The sequence below is a fragment of the Mus musculus genome, chromosome 19 (genome assembly GCF_000001635.26).
Source record: "Mus musculus strain C57BL/6J chromosome 19, GRCm38.p6 C57BL/6J".
NCBI lineage: Eukaryota > Metazoa > Chordata > Mammalia > Rodentia > Muridae > Mus > Mus musculus.
The window spans coordinates 4,906,824-4,929,409 of record NC_000085.6 but is presented as its reverse complement, the minus strand read 5'-3'; the positions used below and the strand labels follow the sequence as shown (position 1 = coordinate 4,929,409).

Here is a 22,586-nt window from a genome sequence, read left to right as displayed (position 1 = left end):
GCTACTAGCGCTGTGGTGACAAGGCTGGCCTTAAGCACATGGTTGCTCTGGCCCCTCTAAATAGGCAAGGTAAGGAAGGTGTGTTGGATTTCAGTCCCGAAACACTACCTCCTACACAACTCTAGGGGACAGCACTACCTCTTGATGGCTGCCCATCCCTTGGGTAGACTTAGTCCTGAAGTAAAGCTGACAGTGTTCCAGAGTAAGAGAAGTGAGCTATCTAAAGTCACACAGCTGGTAGGAGACAGACATCTGATTGAACCCTAGACAGCCTAAGTCAGGCCCCAGCTCTTTGCAGTGCTTACCACATCTGGTCAGCAAGTACTTGCAAGAGCCATGGGTCACCCAGAAAGACTCCTCCCTGACTACCAAGAGTAAACAACATGCTTGTCTGCATCCTGGGCTGCCCTCCAGTCAATGTCACTGGAGACCGCTTTTCTATTCTAGCTGGCAAGTGGTCACACTAAGAAAGTGCCAGCTACTAGCTGGCCTCGACTTCAAGTGCGTTGAGGAAACTGGGGTTCCCAATGTTTTAAGGATGGCTTCCATGGCGACCCAGTGGAGCACCTGTAGCATTTTTCTGCACCCCTGGGACTACTGGTGGATGGGACTACTATTCGCACAGCCTACATACACTCTTTGTAAGAGCTTCGTAGTCTCCAAATAGCATCTCCAAATCCTAAATCCAGGGAGGAGGGGGTCCACATTATTATAGTCTTCTCTAAGTGGAGGTTCCTAACTGCCAAATCCAGGGTAGGGACACTGGAGGTGAAACCCCAAAGAGAGCAGGCTCCCAGCTACATGTGTGGAGGCTCCCGATGTATAGGAACTCTCACGTTTGGGGACCTTGTCAGTCCCCTCTGTCGGTACCCGACAGCAGCCACGCGGGGTACTGAGAAACTCAAACTTTTTCACCAAACATCGCCCTACGCCACGCCTCTGTGCAGTGAGGGCCAGCAGACAAAAGGCCAAGGCCTCGCGGTCCTTGCAAGGCAGGCACCACCCGTAGCGCTTGGGGGCGGGGAGAAGATGAGGGGAGGAACTGTCTTCGGTTCTTCTACTGGCTGTAGCTGCTGTCCGTCTGATCCCTGGGGCGACTACGGGTCGGTAGGGGCGGGGCTTGTGTCCCAATGAATGGGGCGGGGAGCCGGAAGCAGGAAGTGAGTTTGCGAACGGAGCAGCTGCAGCAGGTGAGGTACAGCGCCTTGGTTTTGGGGTCACGGTGTGTCATCTTCAGGAGATCAGAGCGAGGCCTGGCTGTGCATGCAAGATCATCCCCTTTCTGTCCACCCTTCAGTGCCTCTTCCAAATCTCTCCCAGCTTTTGGGCAAGGAGAATTTCCAGGCAGTAAAGAGTTAACACCTCTTTCCGAGCGAAGGGGTAGATGGGGCGGAGCCGCGCAAATAAGGAGTACAGAGGGTGGAAACGTGTCCTTAGCCAGGGGCGGAGCGTGGAGAATGTGGTGGGTTCGGAATTCCTTGGGTCCCAACTGAGCTGAAAAGCTTTGGATAAGTTGCTTGCTTTCCAAATGTCATATGGTTCCTATCTGGAAAATGGGTTGTGCCCTTATATGGCTTCCCAACAGAGCAACAGAAGAAAACAGGATAGTGAAGGGCTGAAGAAAGACATGAGACTGGGGCAGATGCTAGGAGGGAAAAGCTGGGACAAAATATCATTGCTGTTTTTGATTTATTTTTTGACAAGGTTTTATGTACCCCAGACTGACCTTGGAATCTGACCCTGGGCCTGGTTGTTGGTTAGACAAACTCTACCAACTGGGTCACATCCCTGTCCTGGATTTCATACCCAGCTGTTGAGCTTGGTGTCATACTCACAGTCAGTGTTGCAGAGGAGCAAAGAGCAGTGCAGGGAGGTGAAGCGGCTGCCCTGGGTTTTAGACCTTTTGGTGGAGCGGGGTTGGGACGGTGGGGTGGATATCCAGCATGAAGCCTTTGTCAGCAGTTGTGATGAGCTAGAGGTGTTGGGAAATTCTGAACAGAGACTAGGACATCTGAGAAGGTGGAGATGAGGCAGGGAGTGGCTGGGGCTGGGAGTCTAGTAATGAGGCTGTGTTCTGCCGGTTCTTCCTTCGTACACTTGGCATCCTGGGCCTTAGTGTCCTCATCTGTAATATGAAGTGATTGGATTCAGATTTTAAGTCTGAGAGGCCACAGGCCAAAGCTGGCCCGCAAGTATTTGAGTCTTTGAATCCCAGCATTTCAGGTGAATGGATGCGACTGGATTACTCCCTCCTGGACTTCTGGATGGAAGAAGTTAGTTAGCTCATGAGCTTTCAGAGCAGCCGCGAAGATGCTGCGCTCTCTGAGATGACTGTGATGTGTTCTTGCAGGGCTCATGGCAGATACCCAGTACATCCTGCCCAATGACATTGGTGTGTCTAGCCTGGACTGCAGGGAGGCATTCCGCCTGCTGTCACCCACAGAGCGCCTCTATGCCCATCACCTGTCTAGAGCTGCTTGGTATGGGGGCCTGGCAGTGCTGCTCCAGACATCCCCTGAAGCCCCCTACATCTATGCCCTGCTTAGCCGCCTCTTCCGTGCCCAGGACCCTGACCAGCTGCGCCAACATGCCCTGGCTGAGGGTCTTACTGAAGAAGAGTACCAGGTCAGTTCTCACAGGCTCGCCTGGCTTCTGAGGGGCTTCTGGAGATGTGCGAAGGACCAGGAACAAGGGGCATAGGGCTCTCTCTCCAACTAGGTAGAGGATTAGACTAAAGGGTGCTAGCTCACACACACACACACACACACACACACAGCCCTGTAGCTTCAGGCTTGTTTTCTGTAGAATGTGCATATGGTCTGCCATTAGTGTAGTGCCTGCTTCAAGATACAGGGAAACAAGCCAGGCATGGTGGCACACATCTTTAATTCCCATACGTGAGAGGCTGAGGCAGAAAGATTGCTGTGAGTCTGAGGCCAGCCTAGATACCATAGTTCTTAGCAGTCTGCCATGACTGTACACCTGATACTGAGGGACAGAGGAAGGCAGCCTGGGTAGATACCAAGGGTAGAATGTTCTGTTTGTCTCTTAGTTCTTGTTGGTGGATGTATTAGCCAAATACCATACTTGAATCTTATTATATTGCATCAATTCAGAAACATACGAAACACAAAAGGTCACACTTGTTCAGTCTTTTCAGAGGCAGGCACTGTGGCTGGTCCTTTTCCATTCTGTGTGAGTGCATTGGATACTGATACTTGTATGTGCACAGTATATCAGGCCCCCATTTAAACTACCTGGAACTCATTCTGTAGACCAGGCTGGCCTTAACCACAGAGATCGACCTGCCTCTGTCTCCCAAGTGCTGGGATTAAAGGTGAACCACCACTGGCTTAACTCACTTTTTTTTAAAACGTGAAATGACAGTCTTGGGTGTACATGTGCAAGTGTCAAACATAGACACCAGCAGAAAAGTATACGCCCTGGAGGCAGGATCTCTTTTACAAAGATTTGTTTTCTTATGTGTATGTGGTGTCAGTGCGTGTTGCCCACAGAGGCAAGAGGCATAGGACCCATTTGACATGGGTGCTAGGAACTGAACTTGGGTCCTCTACCAAGCTCTCCATTACTAAGCCATTTCTTCAGTCCCCAAACAGGGGCTTACAGTGAACCTGGAGCTTGTTCTGGCAAGGCTGACTGGCTTTCAAGCTCCCATGATGGGCGGTGTACACAGCCACCTTCCTCCCAGTGCTGAGGTCACGTGTGCATGGTCACGTGTGCCTGACTTCTTGATGTGAGTGCTGCATGCTCAGACCCAGGTCCCCGCGCTCGCCCAGCAAGTGCTCTTACGCACTGAGCCTCTCCCCAGCCCTGTTTGACCTCTTACATCATGTTCTCGGTGTTCTGGATACTGCCCATTTTGCAGATCCCTGTATCCTGGAGAATCTCCATTGGGTGTATATCCTGTAGGACCGGGAAAGGCAATGTCCACTTCATTTATTGGCCGTGAAACACTCTAAAGCAGTGTGCAATGTAATCAAATAAGTATTTGGGTGGTTCAGGTTGGTTGGTTTGTTTGGTTTGTTTTATTTTGTTTTGGTTTTTGGTTTTTCAAGACAGGGTCTCTCCATGGCTGTTCTGGAATTTGCTCGGTAGACCAGGATGGCTTCAACTCATAGAAATCCACTTGCCTCTTTTTTTTTTTTTTTAAATGCTGAATATTTTAGATGGTTTCTAGCTTTTCTTTTTTTTTTTTTTTTTTTTTTTTTTTTTTTTTTAAAGATTTATTTATTTATTATATGTAAGTACACTGTAGCTGTCTTCAGACACTCCAGAAGAGGGCGCCAGATCTTGTTAGGGATGGTTGTGAGCCACCATGTGGTTGCTGGGAATTGAACTCAGGACCTTCAGAAGAACAGTCGGGTGCTCTTATCTGTTGAGCCATCTCACCAGCCCGGTTTCTAGCTTTTCTTTCAAACAATGCCACAATGCTCATTCTCGTGTAAGTGTGTAAGCGTGTAAGTGGGAACTATTTGTAGAGATAGGAATGCTGGGTTGAAGGCTTTGAACATTTATAATGATCTGATTGTGTTAAATTATCTTCTAAGGCCACATGTGGTGGTGCACACCTTTAATTTTAACACTCTGGAGTCAAGGGTAGCAGGATCTCTGTGAGTTCAAGGCCAGCCTGATCTACATAGTTTGAGACGAGTTAGGGCTATATAGTGAGAACTTTTTATTAAAAATGGTTCAACACATTACATTCCCATGAGGAATATATGGAAATGTGACCTAGTTTTCTGTGAAATTGATCAGATTGTTTATTTCTGAGCCAAGGTTACTATTTCTTCCATATCTTTGGAATTTTTGCTTATTGCGTCCTGTCTGTGGGCCTTCGTCTACTGTTAAAAAGAGCAAATCTCTGTGGGAATGCCTGTAAGTAGGAAGTGATACCCAAGTGTTAACTATTTTTAGTGGGATGCCTTTGTTGGTAAGTAACAGAGACCCAATACAAAGTGGCTTAAAGAGAATTATGAGCCTAGTGTGGTGACATATGCCTGTGACTGAATCACTTGGGAGGCAGACAGAGGCAAATCTCTGTGAGTTACAGGTCAGTCTGGTCTACATAGAACATTCCAGAATAGCTAGTAATACACAGTGAGACTGTGTCTCACAAAACAAAACAAAACAAAGCAAAAGAACAACAAGAAAAGAATTTTTAGCTCACATAATTGCAAGGACCAGGGCTAGAGGAGGCTTCAGGTGCAGTTAGACTCAGTTATTGCATGCTATCTTGAGATGTGATCTCCATCTCTCAGTTTTCTCAAGCCATTCTCAGTCAGCCTATAGCAAGAGAAGGTGATTCTCTGACTGGCCTAGCCAGCTTACATGCCTACCCTTGGAGCTGTGGGAGGCAGCTTCTTGCTATCACCAGCCTAGGTAGGTGTGTTTGGTAGCTGCTGAAACCAGTTTTGCTACCCAGTAGGGTGGGGGTAAAAATTCATCTGTGACAACAAATTCGGCCAGACTGGGGCCTCCTAGAGTCAGGGTTCTGCCCTGTGATTTCTCAGCCTCTCCCACACTGGTATGCCCTGGAAAAAAAAAATCCACCTTTTCCTGAAAGGGAAAAAGCAGTCGTCTCATATGTTTGATGCTATGCTGTCTCCACTGCGCAGGCATTCCTGGTCTACGCTGCAGGGGTCTACTCCAACATGGGCAACTACAAGTCCTTTGGTGACACCAAGTTTGTTCCTAACCTGCCCAAGGTGAGTTGGGGAGGCAGCAGTGGGCTGTGGTTAGAGAATAAAGAAGGGACCCTTGTTGGAGTCAAAGGTGCAGAGCGACCCCTAGCCCTGTCACTGGGACACTGGGACTGTGGTGTCACTTGGCATCCCCAGGTGCTACAGATGGACACATAAAGGAAAAGCACAGTCCTTTCTGATCTGAGAGCCAAGCAAGTTTAGGTTGTGCAAATGGGAGCGGTTAGACGCCTGCTGGTCATCACTAGAATAGGCAAAGTCCATGCACTGTCGTTCCTCAGATGTTAATGCCTGTACTGGTAATGTTGAATGCAGTGTCTGATTGAGTAGTTAGTTCTGTGGTAGCCTGAGGTTCAACTCTTCTCAGGGCTTGCTGCTGCTGCTGTTCCCGGGGCTACATTGTGAGGTCTTAGGTTCAAGGAGAGGGAGGCTCTGGGAGGTTGAAGGACATGTAGGCAGACCAATGCCCTCCTTTCTCCTTGCAGGACAAGCTGGGACGTGTGATCCTGGGGAGTAAGGCTGCCCAGCAGCGGCCAGAAGAAGTCAGGGACCTTTGGCAGACCTGTGGGGACCTTATGTTCTCCCTGGAACCGAGGCTTCGACATCTTGGGCTGGGGAAGGAGGTGAGCCCCTTCCTCCAAGAACTTGGTAAAGTGGAGGCATCCTTGAGGTTGCTTGGTATGCGTGGAAGGGCAGCTGATGATGGGAGGCAGGAGGCTCTTCCCTACTCTTGAACTGAAGCCACTTGGCACCACAGAGAACTGCATGGAATGTGTCTAGAATGTTCTTCCAGGTCAGGCCTGGCAGGATGTGGGTGCATAGAGAGGGAAGGTGAGAAGAGCTTGGAGGATAAGGGAGTCTAGGAGAGAATGATGGGGGGATCCAGGGTTCCTGCCTCTGGGAGTTGCTTGGACTGCGTGGGGAGAAGCCGTGGCAAGCCTTAGAGGTGGGCCAGCTAGAGAGGATGGGTGGAAGAAAGACTGAGTTAGGCATGGTGGCACACACCTGGAGTCACCTGTAATCGCAGCCCTCAGGAGTGTGAGTTTGAGGCCGGAGTGGGGCTACATAGTGAGATCCGACCTCAAAGAAGAAAATACGGAAAATGTCTAAGAAGAAAATCTGTTTTACAACCTTTCCCCCTAGAAATGGACAGGGCAGGGTGGAGGTGCTGGGAGGACATGCAGAGCCTGGGCAGGAAGCCATCAGCTGCTTCACAGGGTCACTCTGCGCCCTTAGTAACGCCATCTCTTGTCTCTCTGTGCACCTTTTCTCTCACTGTCCCTTCCCCTACAGGGAGTCACCACCTATTTCTCTGGGGATTGTACCATGGAAGATGCTAAGCTGGCCCAGGACTTTCTGGACTCTCAGGTTTGGGAATTGGCAATTTGGGACACTAGTTTGATGGGGCTTCTTGTCTCCACCCCTTCACTACTGCCACCTGCTCTCGGGTCCCAGCCTGAACTCAAAGACATATGGGCACCTTAGGTCCTTGAGAAGGACAAGACTTAAAGGATTCTTTGTGTGAGAGGTAAGCCTGCACCAATCAGAAAGACAGAGATGTCACATGTGTACCAGGATACATCCACCCTGTCCTGTGTTCCTTGGCCACATGACAGCTCCGTGGCTGTCTCCCAAGTTCATCCCACACAGCTAAGAGTTAACTGAGGTGGTTCTGTGCCTCACACAGCCAAGCTTGTGAACATTAGTGCTCAGGGGGCTGATGAATGGCTCAGTGGGCAGATGTGCTTGCCGGTAAGCCCAGTGACATTAATTTGATCTTCTGGGATCTCCATGATGGAAAGAGAACTGACTCTCGAAGCTATTGAGGCCTCCACGCAAGCACTGTGGCACATGTGTGGGCCCCTAGATATGTATATTTTAAATTAGAAAGTCTGTTTATTTTAGCATGCGTGTGTGTGTGTGTGTGTGTGTGTGTGTGTGTACCTGAAGTATGTAGTATGCACCCCTGTATGTAGGAGCCCAAGGTTAACCTGAGACTGGAGTTAGAGACAGTTGTGAGCCCGTTTACGTGCTGCGAACCAAAGCTGGGTCTTCTGCAAGAGCAGTGCAGTAAGCATCTTATCTGCCGGGCCACCTCTCAGCCGGGCCACCTCTCAGCCGGGCCACCTCTCAGCCCTAGTATATTGTATTGGTTTATTCTTTTGAGACAAAGTCTCACTATATAGATCAGGCTGGCTGAACACACAGAAATCTGCCTGCCTTTGCTTCCTGAGTGCTGGGATTAAAGGCGTGTACTAACTTTTTTTTAAGTTAGCGTTTAGTGTGCGGTGCACGTAATGGCAGTCATCCCTTGCCCTCCACTGTGGGCTTAGGGATTTTCCTAAGAGAGGCCCTGGTTACTTTGCTTCGCTGTCTTAGGATGGCCACTCCTCCACTCTCCTCAGTTTCTTTGGTCTCACCATCCTTCAAACCCTGCTCTATTTTTTTCCCCCAGAACCTCAGTGCATACAACACTCGGCTCTTCAAGGTCGTTGGCCAGGAAGGGAAGTCCCACTATGAGGTGCGGCTGGCTTCAGTCCTCAACACAGGTGCGCTGGGGCCCTAATGTCCGACGTCAGCCAGCTAATGACCCATGTGGCTCAGGCCAGCAGCCTGGTTGTCCCAGTGGAAAGAGCTCTTTGGTGTCAGTTGCTTCTTCATACAGCTTCATACAGCTCTTGACTCTCCAGAGTCCTTTATTAATGTGAACCAATACTCGTGGGCGGTCATGGGTCTGTGATTGGCTCTGCCTGGTTTATAAAGCAAGGATAGCGAATATATTTAGGCCTCTGTGTCACCCTCTGCTCACTCGTTTTCATCCATCGACATCCCTAGTCAGTGTGCACCTCCAGCATTCCGCTCGTTCCGCCTCGTTCTATAGCTTCTGGTTCCTACGTCTCGTCACCAAGTCTTTATACAGGTTGTTGCCTACTTCCTGCCCAGAACAACTGCGAGCCCATCTTGCTTACCCAGCCAGCTCCTCTCCATTCTACAGCTGGATGTGGGTGGCTCCTTTTCAGGGATCCTACCAACACTCGCACTAGTGTCCTTGTTGGTCTGTGTCTTGATGACAAGCCCTCTGCTAAAATGGGCTGTGTGTTTCTGTCAGTCTTTCCCAGTGCCCAGTGCTTGGTAATACTCAGGTAGTCAACGTGTAAATGTTGGGTATTCCCATATAGCAAATGAACATGCCATATGCACTCCAGACAGAGGGGGACAGTATGAGCTGCAACAGGGGATAGCCAAACTTAGGGGACAGCACAAAGTCTGTTTTGACAAAAAAGGGACACATCAACTAGAGACATGGTTCAGCAGTTAAGAGCACTTCCTGCTCTTCTAGAGGATCTGGGTTAGGTACCCTAGGTATCAGACATGAATGTGATGCACATATGTGCACGCACACACACACACACACACACACACACACACACACACACACACGTATATACACATTCATACACATACACCAGATAAAAACAACTCTTTAGCTGGGTGTGGTGGCGCACGCCTTTAATCCTAGTACTCGGGAGGCAAAGGCAGGCAAATTTCTGAGTTCGAGGCCAGCCTGGCTTACAAAGTGAGTTCCAGGACAGCCAGGGCTACACAGAGAAACCCTGTCTTTAAAAAGAAACAAAAAACCCCAACTCTTTAAAAAAGAAAGAAAGAAAAGGGACACAGGTCCGGAAAACAGAAGGGATCCTGTTACAGTGCAAGTTGAAATAGATCCCATGCTTGTAACACAGCCTAAGGGGTGGCCAGGGGTGGCTTTGGGGCTGGGAATGTGAATCAGAGGTAGAGCCCTGGCCTCGAGTGCTCAAGGCCCTGGATTCTGTTCCACATAGTGAAACACGGTCCTTTTTCCAGCTTCTAGAAGATGGCCTCAGCGTCTGTCGTCCTTGGCTCATGGTCCCTGCCTTGTCTCTCACAGTCAGGAGTCACGGACTTCTGCTCCCCAGTTGTGCTCAGCTCTCATGGTTTTTAAGATGTGACTCTTTTTTTAAAAAAGATTTATTTATTATATCTAAGTACACTGTAGCTGTTTTCAGACACCCCAGAAGAGGGCATTCGATCTCATTATTGATGGTTGTGAGCCACCATGTGATTGCTGGGATTTGAACTCAGGACCTTTGGAAGAGGAGTCGTTGCTCTTACCCGCTGAGCCACCTCTCCAGCCCCTGCTCTTTTGTTTCTTTCCAAGATTGATTTCTTCCTCGTTTGTCTTTTTGAAGATTTATTTTTCTGTGTATATTTTTCTGTGTACTTGAAGGTGCTCGAGGCCAGGAGAGGGTGTCAGCTCCTGTGGGACTGGAGTTACAGATGACTGTGAGACACCAGGTGCCCACATCAGATGCTGGGAACTCAACCTGGGTCTTTTGCAAGAACAAAATGTGTTCCCCACCCCCATCCCCCAAGACATAGTTTCTCTGTATAGCCTTGGCTGTCTAGGAACTCTGTAAACTAGGTTGGCCTTGGACTCAGAGAGCTGCCCATCACAACTCTTGGTATGTGTATGTATGGAGTATTGGGCTTTTGTTGTTGTGTTGGGATTAAAGACATGCAATGCTACCCGCTGGAGTAATGGGTTTCTGTGGAGGTTATCTTTTTATTATTTTTGTTTTTTGAGATAGCATCTTCTGCAGTCTTTGGGGCCCCCTAAACTCATTGTGTACTTACCTGAGATGACCTTGAGTATATATCTGAGATGACCTTGAACTCCCTCTCTTCCTAATTTACCTCTCAACTGATGGTGGTGCAGTGTGCAGGATCATACTCTGCTGGCCGAACGTGCGTGCGTGCGTGCTTCCTCCCTTACCTCCTCCCTCCCTCCCTCCCTCCCTCCTAAACATTTAGCCTGTGCACAAATGTCCTGAAATAGAAGTCAGAGGATGATCTACAGAAGTTGACTCTGTCCTTTCACCCTATGGAGGACCTAGGGACTACACTCAGGCTGTCAGGTTTGATGGTTAGAACCTGAACCCTCTGAGCCATATCTCCAGCCTCTGTGTGTTTTGAGACAAGGTCTTACTCTAGTCAGGCTGACCTCAAACTCAGTGTAATCCCATCTCCACCTCCCAAGCGCCAAGATTACAGGAGTACATCACCATACCTGGTTTATGCAGTGCTAGGTATCAAATCTGGGGCTTTGTGCATGTTAGGCAAGCACCCTGTCAATTGAGCCTCTAATATATGCATGTTTGAAGAAGAGGATTTATCTTAATTTCTGTTGGCAGTGGGAAGCCATTAAAGTTCTTAGTGGGCTAGAGCGAAATGCCTGCAGAGGTGCCCTGTTCCTGAGTGTTGCCTCATTCCTTAGACCCTGCTCTCGACTCTGAATTGACCTCCAAGCTGAAGAGATATGAGTTCCAGGGGAACCATTTCCAGGTCACCCGGGGGGACTATGCCCCCATCCTCCAGAAGGTGGTAGAACACTTGGAGAAAGCTAAGGTAAGGCTGGCTGGAGACTGAGGGGGCCACTCAAAACCCCTCTGGACAGCAAAGGTGGATGGTCCAGGATTGACCAAAACCGTCTCACCTCTAGGCTTATGCAGCCAACAGCCACCAGGAGCAAATGCTGGCTCAGTACGTGGAGAGCTTCACCCAGGGCTCCATTGAGGCCCATAAGAGGGGCTCCCGCTTCTGGATTCAGGACAAAGGCCCCATTGTAGAGAGGTGAGGTGCCAGCCTCTGCTTCCCCCCCCCCAACCCCCCTCCCATGCCTTCTGCCAGGTTGCCCTCATCTCTCCTCTTTTCTCCTCTAGTTACATTGGCTTCATTGAGAGCTACCGTGACCCCTTTGGCTCCCGAGGAGAGTTTGAAGGTAACTTCTTGTGGAGTGGGGAGGTTGGGTGAAAATCCCTTTGTGCAGGTCCAAGTTCACTCTCCCATTCTTCCTTGAGAGTTCTGTCCATTCTCCTAGAAGTAATGACAGCAGCCTGGGTCAGCTTACTTAATGTCCCAGGCACTGTGTAGCACCAAGTTAACCTGTGGATTGACCATAGTACTGGCTGAGCCCAGTTACCCTGACTTGGAGCCATTTGGCTGTTAATACCTTTTGTGGCTAACCTGACAAGGCAAACATGATTTCTTAGCCTGGATTTGCCCATCATCCATTCAGTGACCATAAGCCAAGTGGTCAGACCTCTGAGCATCACAGAGTCCTGTGTGCAGTGATAGGAGTGGATCAGCCACGCCTGTGAGACTGATGTGGAAGCTTTCATCCCTAGCGAGAGCAGGCTGCCTCAGTCCTCATCCCACAGGCACGTCATTGCTGGAGGGTTCAGGCTGGTCTCTGCCTACTCTTGCTCTCCCCATTCTGTATAGAGAGGCTGGATATAGAGTTGCTAAATCCAGAGCTTAGCCTGGCAGGAAGAAGGAAAGTGCCAGCCGTACCTAGGAGCTCAGACCTGAGGCCATAGGAACATGAAGGAGTTCTGCCTCTTGTTTGCCGGTCTGGGGCCTGGAACTTGGGGCTTGTGGTCCCCAGTAGCCAGCATAGGCTGCTGCAGACAGCTGTGTTCAGTATAAATATGATGCATGGAGGAACTGGGGAGCGTGCAACTGGATCCCAGGATGCTGGCAAACCACAGCCCCACCCTCCAACAGGCTTCGTGGCCATGGTAAACAAAGCCATGAGTGCCAAGTTCGAGCGGCTGGTCGCGAGTGCTGAGCAGCTGCTGAAGGAGCTGCCCTGGCCTCTTGCCTTCGAGAAGGACAAGTTCCTCACCCCTGACTTCACCTCCCTGGACGTCCTCACCTTTGCTGGCTCTGGCATTCCTGCGGGCATCAACATCCCCAACTGTGAGTCCCTCCCCTCAGCCTTCTCTCAGTGCCTCTCGACCTCTGCCCTTCCCTCTGTCAGCTCTCACCCCTGTCTTCTAGACGATGACCTGAGACAGACAGAAGGCTTTAAGAATGTATCGCTGGGGAATGTGCTGGCTGTGGCCTATGCCGCAAAGCGGGAGAAGCTCACGTTCTTGGAGGAGGAAGACAAGGTGGGCGCTGGCTCCCGAGCCCGGGGCTAAGCTACGCTAGTCTGGAAAGGACCAGTCCTGTGGTGAAATCAGAGTCCAGCTTTTGTTCTGGCTTAGCCACTCCTGACATGTGACGGACCCTTTGTCACTGGGAAGCTTCCGTTCCTCCCAGGGTGCACAGTGGAGGGTCATTGTGGGGTGAGATGGGTCACTCCACATGTGTGGCGTCGAATAAGCTTGGCTTCCAGAGAGCACATTGCCCACATGGGCCTTGCTGGGAGGACTGGTGCGCACTGTGACCACAATGAGGTGGTGGCGGTCAGTGGTGTCCTTGTTTGTCTTGACAGGACCTGTATATCCGCTGGAAGGGGCCGTCCTTTGATGTGCAGGTGGGGTTACACGAGCTGTTGGGCCATGGCAGCGGCAAGCTCTTTGTACAGGTGAGCAGGGACCACCTGACCTGTCCCACGCATAGGTGAAGCCTTTCATTCCTAGGGAGCCATGGCTCCCTTCAGTATCTGGAAAAATACAGGCTCAAGGTGCAGAGGCAGACAGTGCCTGCGGCCTTGGCACAGGCAGTGGCAGACACTGGCCCCTCCCGGTCTCTGTCTAGGGGCCACCTGAGTCACACTTCAAGGGGAGCTTCCCCAGCCTGAGCCCAGCAATCCCTCTCAGTCAGCAGCCACTAGTTGAGCTTTCTCAGAGAACCCTGTCTGCCCATTCGTTTCTCTGGGCTCCTGGAGCATGCTGTAGGGAGGTCAAGTCACGTCTCTTCTGCCTAAGGGGCTGTCTCCCCAGAGCACGTGCCCCCCTGGCTTGTACTTGGGTATCATGGAGAGGCTGATAGTCTTTATAGCATGCTGGCGAGACTTGAAGGTTCCCAACATGGAGACACATAGCCGAACTCTAGGAGAGTAAGGCCCATCAGTGAGAATGGGGTTCTGGGCTGGGCTTGTTCTCACTGGTGGGGCTGCCTCCCTAGATGAGGGAGGGACGGAGCTGCCTCTGGTTTATCCGGAGAATCCAGAGGGCAGCTGAAGGGGCACACCCGGCATGGTGTCTCATCCAGTCTTATATTCAGGCCATGGCCTTAAATACGTCTTTTCTTCCGGCTGGGCCCCAGTGGACCCATCTGTACAGTGGGGTCTCTGACGCCATTCTGTGAGCTCCTGTGAAGAAAAGAAGGGGAGGTGAGGTATCAGCCCTGGCACAGTGGGGTTTTAGCCAACCTGTTAGGATCTGGGAGGCACAGAGGCTACTTGGGCTGACCCAGGCTGGGGCTCTTGGTCTCTGAGCCTCCCTCCGTCTTCCCACCGGTGATGTGTGTTGGTGACAGAGGCTTCCCCAGGAGGTCACTGTGGAAGATGCTTGGCATGGCGGGGAGGGCCGTGTTGGCAGCATGAGTGGTAGCAGCAGAGGCACATGGGGAGAAGCAGCCATGCTCAGTGGCCCACATATTAGGTGTCTCTTCCACAGCTCTGGAGAGTGAGTTCCCGTACAGTTTCAGGTGGTCCCTCCCTTGTCTGGACCCCAGTCTCCCCCGTACAGTGAAGTGCATGGGTGATTCCTAACTGCTGAGGGATCTGAAGGAGTAGTTGGCATCCCCGAGCTCTGAGGATGCCGCCTTTCTTCTACAGGATGAGAAAGGTGCTTTCAACTTTGACAAGGAGACTGTGATCAACCCAGAGACTGGGGAACAGGTAAGAGAGCCCCTGTGGAGTCAGGCAGCTGGGATGGGGGACACAGGCAGGCCCTGATTCTTGGGTCCTGGGTCATCCTTCTAGATCCAGAGCTGGTACCGGAGTGGAGAGACGTGGGATAGCAAATTCAGCACCATTGCCTCCAGCTACGAAGAGTGCCGGGCCGAGAGTGTGGGCCTCTACCTCTGTCTCAACCCCCAAGTGCTGGAGTAGGGAACCGTGGGCTGGAGGGGCGGTGGGCTGAGCCCCCACGCTGGGCCGCTCTGAAGGTACCAGAGCATGGGGCTAATCTCATCATCCCTGTCTCCGCTCCACCAGGATCTTTGGCTTTGAGGGAGCTGATGCAGAAGATGTAATCTACGTGAACTGGCTCAACATGGTTCGGGCTGGCTTGTTGGCTTTGGAGTTCTACACCCCAGAGGCAGCCAACTGGCGACAGGTGAGACAGGCGAGGAGCCTGCTATGTGGCCACTGTCAGGATTCTGGGTGCAGGGATGGGACAAGTGCATCCCCCAAGGCCAGATAAACTTAAACTCTAACCCCAGACTCCACTGTAGGGAAAGCTCTATCACATCTTAGCTGGAAGAAGAGCATCAGGATTCAAATTTATGTAGTCTTCCTTCCTTAGCCACTGGACTCAGCCACTCAGTCACAGTTTTTGTTGTTTCTCCAAACCAGTCACTTCATTTCTCTGGGCCTCAATGTTTTGTCATATATAAACGTGGGGTAGTGGTGCCTACTCAGTTCCATTGTTGGGCACAAAAAGGATGATGAGAGCGAGTCCTCAGGGTCTTTAGTGAGGGGCCCCATGAGTAGCTGCTGCCTGAAGCATTCAGAGGTGTGGCAAGTGATGAGGGCGAATAGGGCACCATGTTCTGCACACAGCCCGCCTCAGTGAACACTGGAGAAAGGAAGAAATTGAGGGCAGAGGAGTGAGCAGAGTGGACCCCCAGGGTACAGGGGAATAAACAGATGATGTCATCTGACGATTGGCATGTTGAAAACATCAGCAAGTTGTGCACTAAGCACTCCATATCCACTACACGCGGCCTCTTTCCCCTGGCAGGCCCACATGCAGGCCCGGTTTGTGATCCTGCGGGTTTTGCTGGAAGCTGGCGAAGGACTCGTTACCGTCACTCCCACCACAGGCTCTGATGGGCGCCCTGATGCCCGGGTCCGCCTGGACCGCAGCAAGATCCGGTCAGTGGGCAGACCTGCCTTGGAGCGGTTCCTGCGGAGACTCCAGGTAAGTGATGGTCTCTTGTCTTGGCTTCCACCAGCCTCTTTCCTGTCCCTCTCTCCCACCTGTCAATATCTCTTAACCTCCTGGACAGTTCCTTCATCCAGCAAGTCTTTCTAGTGACAGAATAGCTGTGTGCAGTTTCTCACATGGGCATGTGGGAATGCAGACAGCTAACAGGGAAACAAAGTAAGCAGGGCGCCTTCAGACCACGACAGGAGCTGAGTGGCAGTAACACTGCTGCGGGTGATGGCGAGCAAGACTGGAAAGGAAGGCCTGGCGCTTGCAGGGGCCGAAGAGGGCACTGAGTCCCTTGCATAGGTTACATAGGGTTACATAGGGTTGTGAGCCGCCATGTGGGTCGAGGGAATCAAGCGCAGGTCCTCTGGAAGAGCACTCAGCCACTGCACCATCTCTCCAGCTCCATGAGGAAACTTGTCTTTACGGTGTAGCACTTTCTACAAGAACAGGACTCTGTTCAACAATTCACATATCATAAGTCCTAAAGTTATGGTTGTTTGGATTAGGAATCAAAGTGTGTCTTTGTGATTCTGTGCCCATCTGTTTCCAGGAAGGATCGAAAACATCTTTAGGTAGAATGTGTGGGAGTTTGGGTCTTTTTGCTTTTGAAATTGTGTGTGTGTGTGTGTGTGTGTGATATTGAGGGGTTGTGCACGTGCCACAGTGTGTATATGGAGGGCAGAGATAACGTGTGGAATTGATCTTTCATGCTTTTATGTAGAGTTTGGGGCAAACTCAAGTTATCAGGATTGTGTAGCAAGCATGTTTATCTGATGAGCTACCTCACCAGCCCTGTTTGTTGATTTTCGTTTTTCTTTTTTGTTTAGTTTTTCTTTTTAAAATATTTTTAATATTTTGAGACAGTCTTAAAGTTAAATAAAATTAAATTAGGGGCTGGGGATAGAAGAGTATGACTTAATAAATGTGAGACCCCGGGTTTCATCCTCCACTACCAAAAATGTAAATTAGGATAAGAGCCACTAGATGAGAAACACAGTGTCCTTGATGGACTCTGAGATAGGCAGGGCCACTGTTGGCAAAGCTGATGGGACAGACCTGGGTGGGCTCTGCAACCTTCTTGGTAGTGACCATCTGATTGATGATGAGTTGGTGGCAATCAAGCTGTGCTGGCAGACTCTGGAAGCTCACTCTGCCGTCTTTGCAACATTTCTATGAATCAAAGATTTTTCTGCAAATGGCAAATGCTGTTGTTAGAGCATTAAGAATAAGAACCAAGTCTACCAGGTCCCAGGCAGTATTGAATCAGTCCCTTGAGCAGGGTCTCACTCTATAGCCCTGGTTGGCTCTGTGTAGACCAGGATGGCCTCAAACTCACGGAGACTGACCTGCTTCTGTCTCCCTGGTGCTGGGATCAAGGCATGCGCACTGTGAGGGGCCCAGTTTGGTCCTTGTACATGGCAGTCTTACCTCATTGTGTTCAGTCTCCTCAGCAGTATGTTATAGACACAGAAGGTGACATCATCTTTGATCCAGCTCTTTATAGTGTTTATAGTGTTTAGTGTTTATAGTGTTAGCCATGGGTTTTTTGGGGGGTTTTTTGGTTGTTTTTGTTTTTTGTCTTTCTGATGTTAGCAAAGATTAGGTTGAATATGTATTTGTGGCTTCTTGGAAGGTCTGGCAACAGTGGGCTCAATACCTATGTGTCTAGCTGGCTGCAACTGTGGCAGCCCCATGTTCAGACATGGCATAGGCTCTTTGTTTTGCCCAGAGATTCCCTGATTCCTGTTATTCTTATAGTCCCCATTCTGGAGCCCCCAATTCCACATCCATAAATTCAGCCAACCGCACACATGTGTGCACACACACACACAGATATTCAGGAGTCATCTCATATGTACTGGACATCCACAATTTTTTGTCATCATTCCCTAAACAATATGGATTAAGAACTAATTCCATAACATTGCATTGGGTATTATAAGTAATCTAAGGGCCTGGGCTATCGGGCAGTTGGCAGAGTATCTGCGTAGTGTACATGGAGCCCTGGGTCCTGTTCTCACCACTGGATAAAAGTGTTGACTCGTACCTGTGACCCCAGCACTCAGGGGTAGATGCTGGAGGATTAGGAGTTTAGGGTCACCCTTCACTTTAAAAAAAAAAAAGAAGGGCTGAAGAGATGGCTCAGTGGATAATAATGCTTGCCACATAAACATAAGGACCTGAGTTCAAATCCCCAGTCCTCATGTAAAAAACCAGGCCTGGTTGCATTCCTCTGCAGCTGCAGCACCACGGGGGTAGGAGGATCGCTGGAGCTTTCTGACTCCAGATTTGTGAGAACTCCGTTTCAAGGGAATAAGGTGGAGAATGGTAGAATAGGAGCCTCTCTCTGGTTTCTTCTGTACACAGCAAACACACATGTGCAGATACATCAAACACATACATAAATGTTTAAAATGTGTAATAAACAAATGTGATGTAAAATATGCTGTACCAGAAGATGCATATAGCACACCATTTTGGATTAGAGACTTAAGACATTCCGATTCTGCGATCCATTGAGGGTATTGGAAACCCGTCCCCAGTAGCCTGTCCTGCCTCAGTCACTTCTGATGCTCCTGGCTGCGTTGGCGTCCATGTAGCTAACTCTCCAGTTTGAGCTCCCCAGGTCTGGCTTGTTGGTATGATGATCATGTATGAAGAGATTACATATTACCAAGAAGTGAGAGAGATGAACCCCGGATCCACTTAGCAGAGGAAGAGAATAGTCTCCTACAAAATTGGAGGTGGGGCAAGCAGGATTAGGGACTGAGCCTCGGGCGTCAGTCCTAGGAGGTGCGCACTACACCGTGAAGAGAAGTTGAATGACGTCCATGAAAGTGCGAAAGTCTGCTATAGCCAAAGTTAAGGAGCATGCAAAAGAGACTGTGAGAGAAGACAGTGTAGGAGTAGAACCTCTGGTTGAAGGGAAAGGTGGTGCTTCCGTAGCTGCCTCTGTGTGGGCCTTAGTCCCATTTACAGCGGAGGAGCCTGGGTGCTTTTAAAAGCCCCACCTCTTCCATTTTCCATTGAATTCATTTTGGGGGGTTGTGTCCGTGTTTGAGTGTGACTTATGTGTGACATATGCACACGTGTCCTGTTCTGTTACTCTCTGCTGTGCTCCCTTGAAACAGGGTCTTTCACTGAACCTGGAGCAAGACTGGCAGCCAGCAAGCCTTTATGACCGTCCCATATCCCCACCCTCAGCACTGGGATTACAGGCCCATACGTCAGTGCCTAGCTTTTAACATGGATGCTCAGGATTTGAACTCATGCTTGTGGTTCTTACCCACTGAGCCATCTCTTAACCCCAAAGCCCAACTTCTCAATATACACTAGCTTTCTGAAAAAAATGTAGCTGTCAGACATTCTGGCGCATACCTTTAATCTTAGCACTCAGGAGGCAGAAGGGAGCAAGTCTCTTGTGAATTCAAGGCCAACTGGTCTATATATGGAGACTCTATCTTAAAAAAAAATGAGTCACCTAGGATGTTGTAGCTCAGGCTGTACTCCCTGTGTTGCCAAGGATGGCCCTGAACTGCTGATCCTCCTGCCTCTGCCTTCCAAGTGCTGGGATTATAGGTGCCACCATACCCAGCTTAGCCATTAGATTGGTAGCTCTGAAATTTTATAAAGGACAAACTGTAGCACGTCCTCCCCAGGGCTAGGTACCACTGGCCACGGCTGCTGACAGAGTCCTGTGGGTGCAAGGTGAGTTCCCATCGTAGGCACTTGATTCCTCCTTCCTGCAGGTGCTGAAGTCCACGGGGGACGTGGTCGCGGGGCGGGCCCTGTACGAGGGCTATGCAGCAGTCACTGACGCACCTCCAGAGTGCTTCCTTACCCTAAGGGATACGGTACTGCTGCGCAAGGAGTCCCGGAAGCTTATTGTTCAACCCAACACTCGCCTTGAAGGTAACGGATGTTACACCATCTGCTGGACCTACCTGAGGTCTCTCCAGAGAGCAGATGATGTAATCGGTTCGGGGAGGGCTCCCTCTGCCACGTTCTTTCAGACAGACCTCAGGCCTCCTAGGACCTAAGAGAATTTGAATCAGCAACGTTCAAGATGGAGATGTCCTGGATCGTTCCCCCTTCTCAAGTAACACTTCCATTTTCAGAATCCCTGACCCTGCCTGCATGGTGCCAGTACCTTGTGTGCCCTAGCTCTCCAATGCACCAAGGCCACTCTACTCGATAGCCTTTGTACACGCTGTACCCTCTGCTTGGCACAGTGTCCCTCAAATCTGTGTCTGTCTGATTCTTCTGGTTGGTCAGGTCCCCGTTAAATGGCACCTTCCTGAGACATTCTGTCTCCAGCCCCTCAACACGAAATAATCCCTTCAGTCTCTTATCTCTCAGCTTCACTTTCTTGGTGCTTTGGCAACATGGAGTTCAGGGAGGCCACTGAGGGATGGGGCAGTGCACGGAGCTGAGGTCATTGTCTAATTCAGAGCCCATTAGGGATAAAAACTCAACAGAGATATCAATCACACATGTTTAAAGGACAAACCGTGCTCTGAACACTTGGATAAAAATCACACCTGTAGCTTCAGAGTGTCCAGGAGGTCTTGGGGGGAAGTGGTGGAAGGGACCAGACCTGAGGAACAGGTTGGAGTTTTCAAAGGTACTGGCGAGCTGGGGTGTGGTCCATGGTAGAACATTTGCCCAATATTTAAGAGGCCCTGGGTTCCACCCCCAGCGCTTTGGTAGTTGGTAGTGGTGGTAATGGTGGTGGCAGAGGGCTTGCAGGCCCTAGGGTACTGGGTGAAGTGTTCTCACAATAGGCCGGGCTGTGGCTCACTGGTAGCCTGCTTTGCACTGCCAAATAAGGTGCAGGTTCTATCCCCAGTACTGGGGGGAAAAAGAAAAGGAAAGGAAAGGAAAAAGGGAAAGAAAAGAAGAGAAAAGAAAAGAAAGGAACTTTTCAAGAATGAAGTCCCCAGGCCTGGTGAAGACTGGTTACAATACCCCTCATCAGTTTCATCTGGGAACTAAAATACACACAAGTGGTCTTCACAGAGCCAGGACTTAATTTAGGCCATGTTAGCCACTGTGTACCCCTCAGTGCCACAGGCTTCACAGAGTGCAAAGGTTGAGCAGCTGAGGGGTGATCCAGGGGCCTCGAGACAGGCTCATTTAACAGGTCAGATGCACAGATGTGCAGAGCGGCTACTGAGCACCCCACTGACGCTCTGTCCCACGCAGTCCCCGTCGCACAAGAGGAGAGGTTCTGTGCTCATGCCCCACTTTACCCACAAGGCACTGAGGCTGAGAGCAACTGGGAAACTTGCCCACGATCTAGACATATGAAGCAGTTTGATCTAACTTGACTATCTTGTTTGATCTAACATAGCACTTGAAATTTGATTTCGGATTTATTTATTTGATGTGTGTTTTACCTGCATGTATGTATGTACCATGTGCATGCAGTGCCCTTGGAAGCCACAAGAGGGCATTGGATCCCCTGGGGCTGGAATTACAGATGATTGTGAGCCACAGTGTGGGTGCGGGAGGCCAGGCTAAGAGCAGCCAGAGTCCTCAACAAGAGCCACTCGTACTCTAACCCCCTGAGCTATCACTCCAGCCCTGACAGAGTGCTTTTATCAGTCATTTTTATTAGTGATTGTTGGGGTTATGTTGGCTTTGTTGAGACCAGGATTTCCTAGGCTAGCCTTAAAATTAATAATCCTTTTCCCCCAGTTCCTTGAGTGCTGGGATTATGGTGTGTGCTACCATGCCAGACATGATTTAAATCTTGACTTGAGGGAAGGATGAGGTCAAGTGGCAATTCATTTAAGTCTAAGTCTCCCCCCATGTAATTCTGCCTTCCTGGCAGGGTTATTCTGATGTAGGTAATTAGATAACTATCCTGAACATTGACAGTTTGTGCCGGAGCTCGCTCAGAACTCGCCGCCCCTAACTACATCTTTCTGTGCTGCTGTTTTCTCTCCATCCCCCAGGCTCAGAAGTACAACTTGTGGAGTATGAGGCCTCAGCCGCTGGTCTCATCCGCTCCTTCTGTGAGCGGTTTCCCGAGGATGGGCCCGAGTTGGAGGAGGTTCTTATCCAGCTGGCTGCAGCAGATGCCCGATTCTGGAGGAACCAGGCCCAGGAGGCCCCACCTGGCCAGGCTTGAGAAGATCTGTGTGGTCTCTCCCCTCTTTGTCAAACCAGGGCTGTCAGTAGCTCTGAGTTGTGTGTGATTAGGAGTCAGGGGAGGGAGGGGCAGGAGCTTGGACTTTGGTGCTACCTCAGCTGAGGGTGGTGATGCGAACCCCTTCCATTTGTCAGCACTTTGCAGTTTACCGTATGTCCTCAGTTTCTGGATCTGCACTGCCATCTATGGCCGGAGCTCAACAGGGTGCCTAGTCCGGTTTTCCACATGGGAAGGTGGCAATTCTGAGAAGTGACTGTTCTAGACCCGGCAGGTGGCATGTGACAGAGCCAGGGCTCAAAGCATTCTCACCAAATCCAGCGCTCTTCGTGTATTACTTTTATAGCCAGAAAAATAAATATGACGACCACCATCTCTGCAGTGTATGTTTCTTTCTCTTCCAGTTCAAAGCCAGGGGAGGGCACACTACATCACTTTAGGCTTCCAATCCACAATAAGATTTTGAATATCATTTCCAAAGGAATGCACAAACTCACAACGTGTTCCGGAGCTCTTCTTTGTGACATATTTCTTAAGATTTGTGTGTTCGTGTGCATTTTCTTCATGGGTGTGGTGGTGGTAGCAGAGACCAGAAGACCCCATCAGATGCCCTGGAACTACGGTTACAGAATTGTGAGCTGCCATGTGGGTGCTGAGCAGTCCAGGGTCCTCTGCAAGAGCAGCAAGCACTCTTGTACTTTCAAATGTTTCCGGAGCCAAAGAACCGTAACACACTAACATGAGATCCTCACCCATTAATTTGTTTCTCAGTCTAGTCTT

The 22,586-nt window shown here is 50.1% G+C and overlaps 1 protein-coding gene across 2 annotated transcripts; it reads left to right on the top strand.

Annotated features, from left to right (window-relative positions):
* The first annotated feature begins 1,122 nt into the window (after positions 1–1,122).
* Dpp3 (dipeptidylpeptidase 3) lies at positions 1,123–22,181 on the top strand. Of its 2 annotated transcripts, none has more exons than NM_133803.2 (18): positions 1,123–1,190; positions 2,351–2,625; positions 5,637–5,726; positions 6,206–6,343; positions 7,014–7,088; positions 8,176–8,269; positions 11,035–11,165; positions 11,260–11,390; positions 11,480–11,538; positions 12,324–12,518; positions 12,600–12,712; positions 13,039–13,131; positions 14,329–14,391; positions 14,476–14,600; positions 14,710–14,830; positions 15,458–15,637; positions 19,402–19,564; positions 21,613–22,181. In NM_133803.2, exons 2-18 carry the CDS (start codon positions 2,356–2,358, stop codon positions 21,786–21,788), a joined length of 2,217 nt encoding a protein of 738 aa, NP_598564.2. In that variant the 5' UTR covers positions 1,123–1,190; positions 2,351–2,355; the 3' UTR covers positions 21,789–22,181. The 2 variants fall into 2 exon arrangements, with proteins under 2 accessions (NP_598564.2, NP_001347640.1); NM_001360711.1 differs by lacking the exon at positions 1,123–1,190 and adding an exon at positions 1,440–1,462.
* Positions 22,182–22,586: the final 405 nt, after the last annotated feature.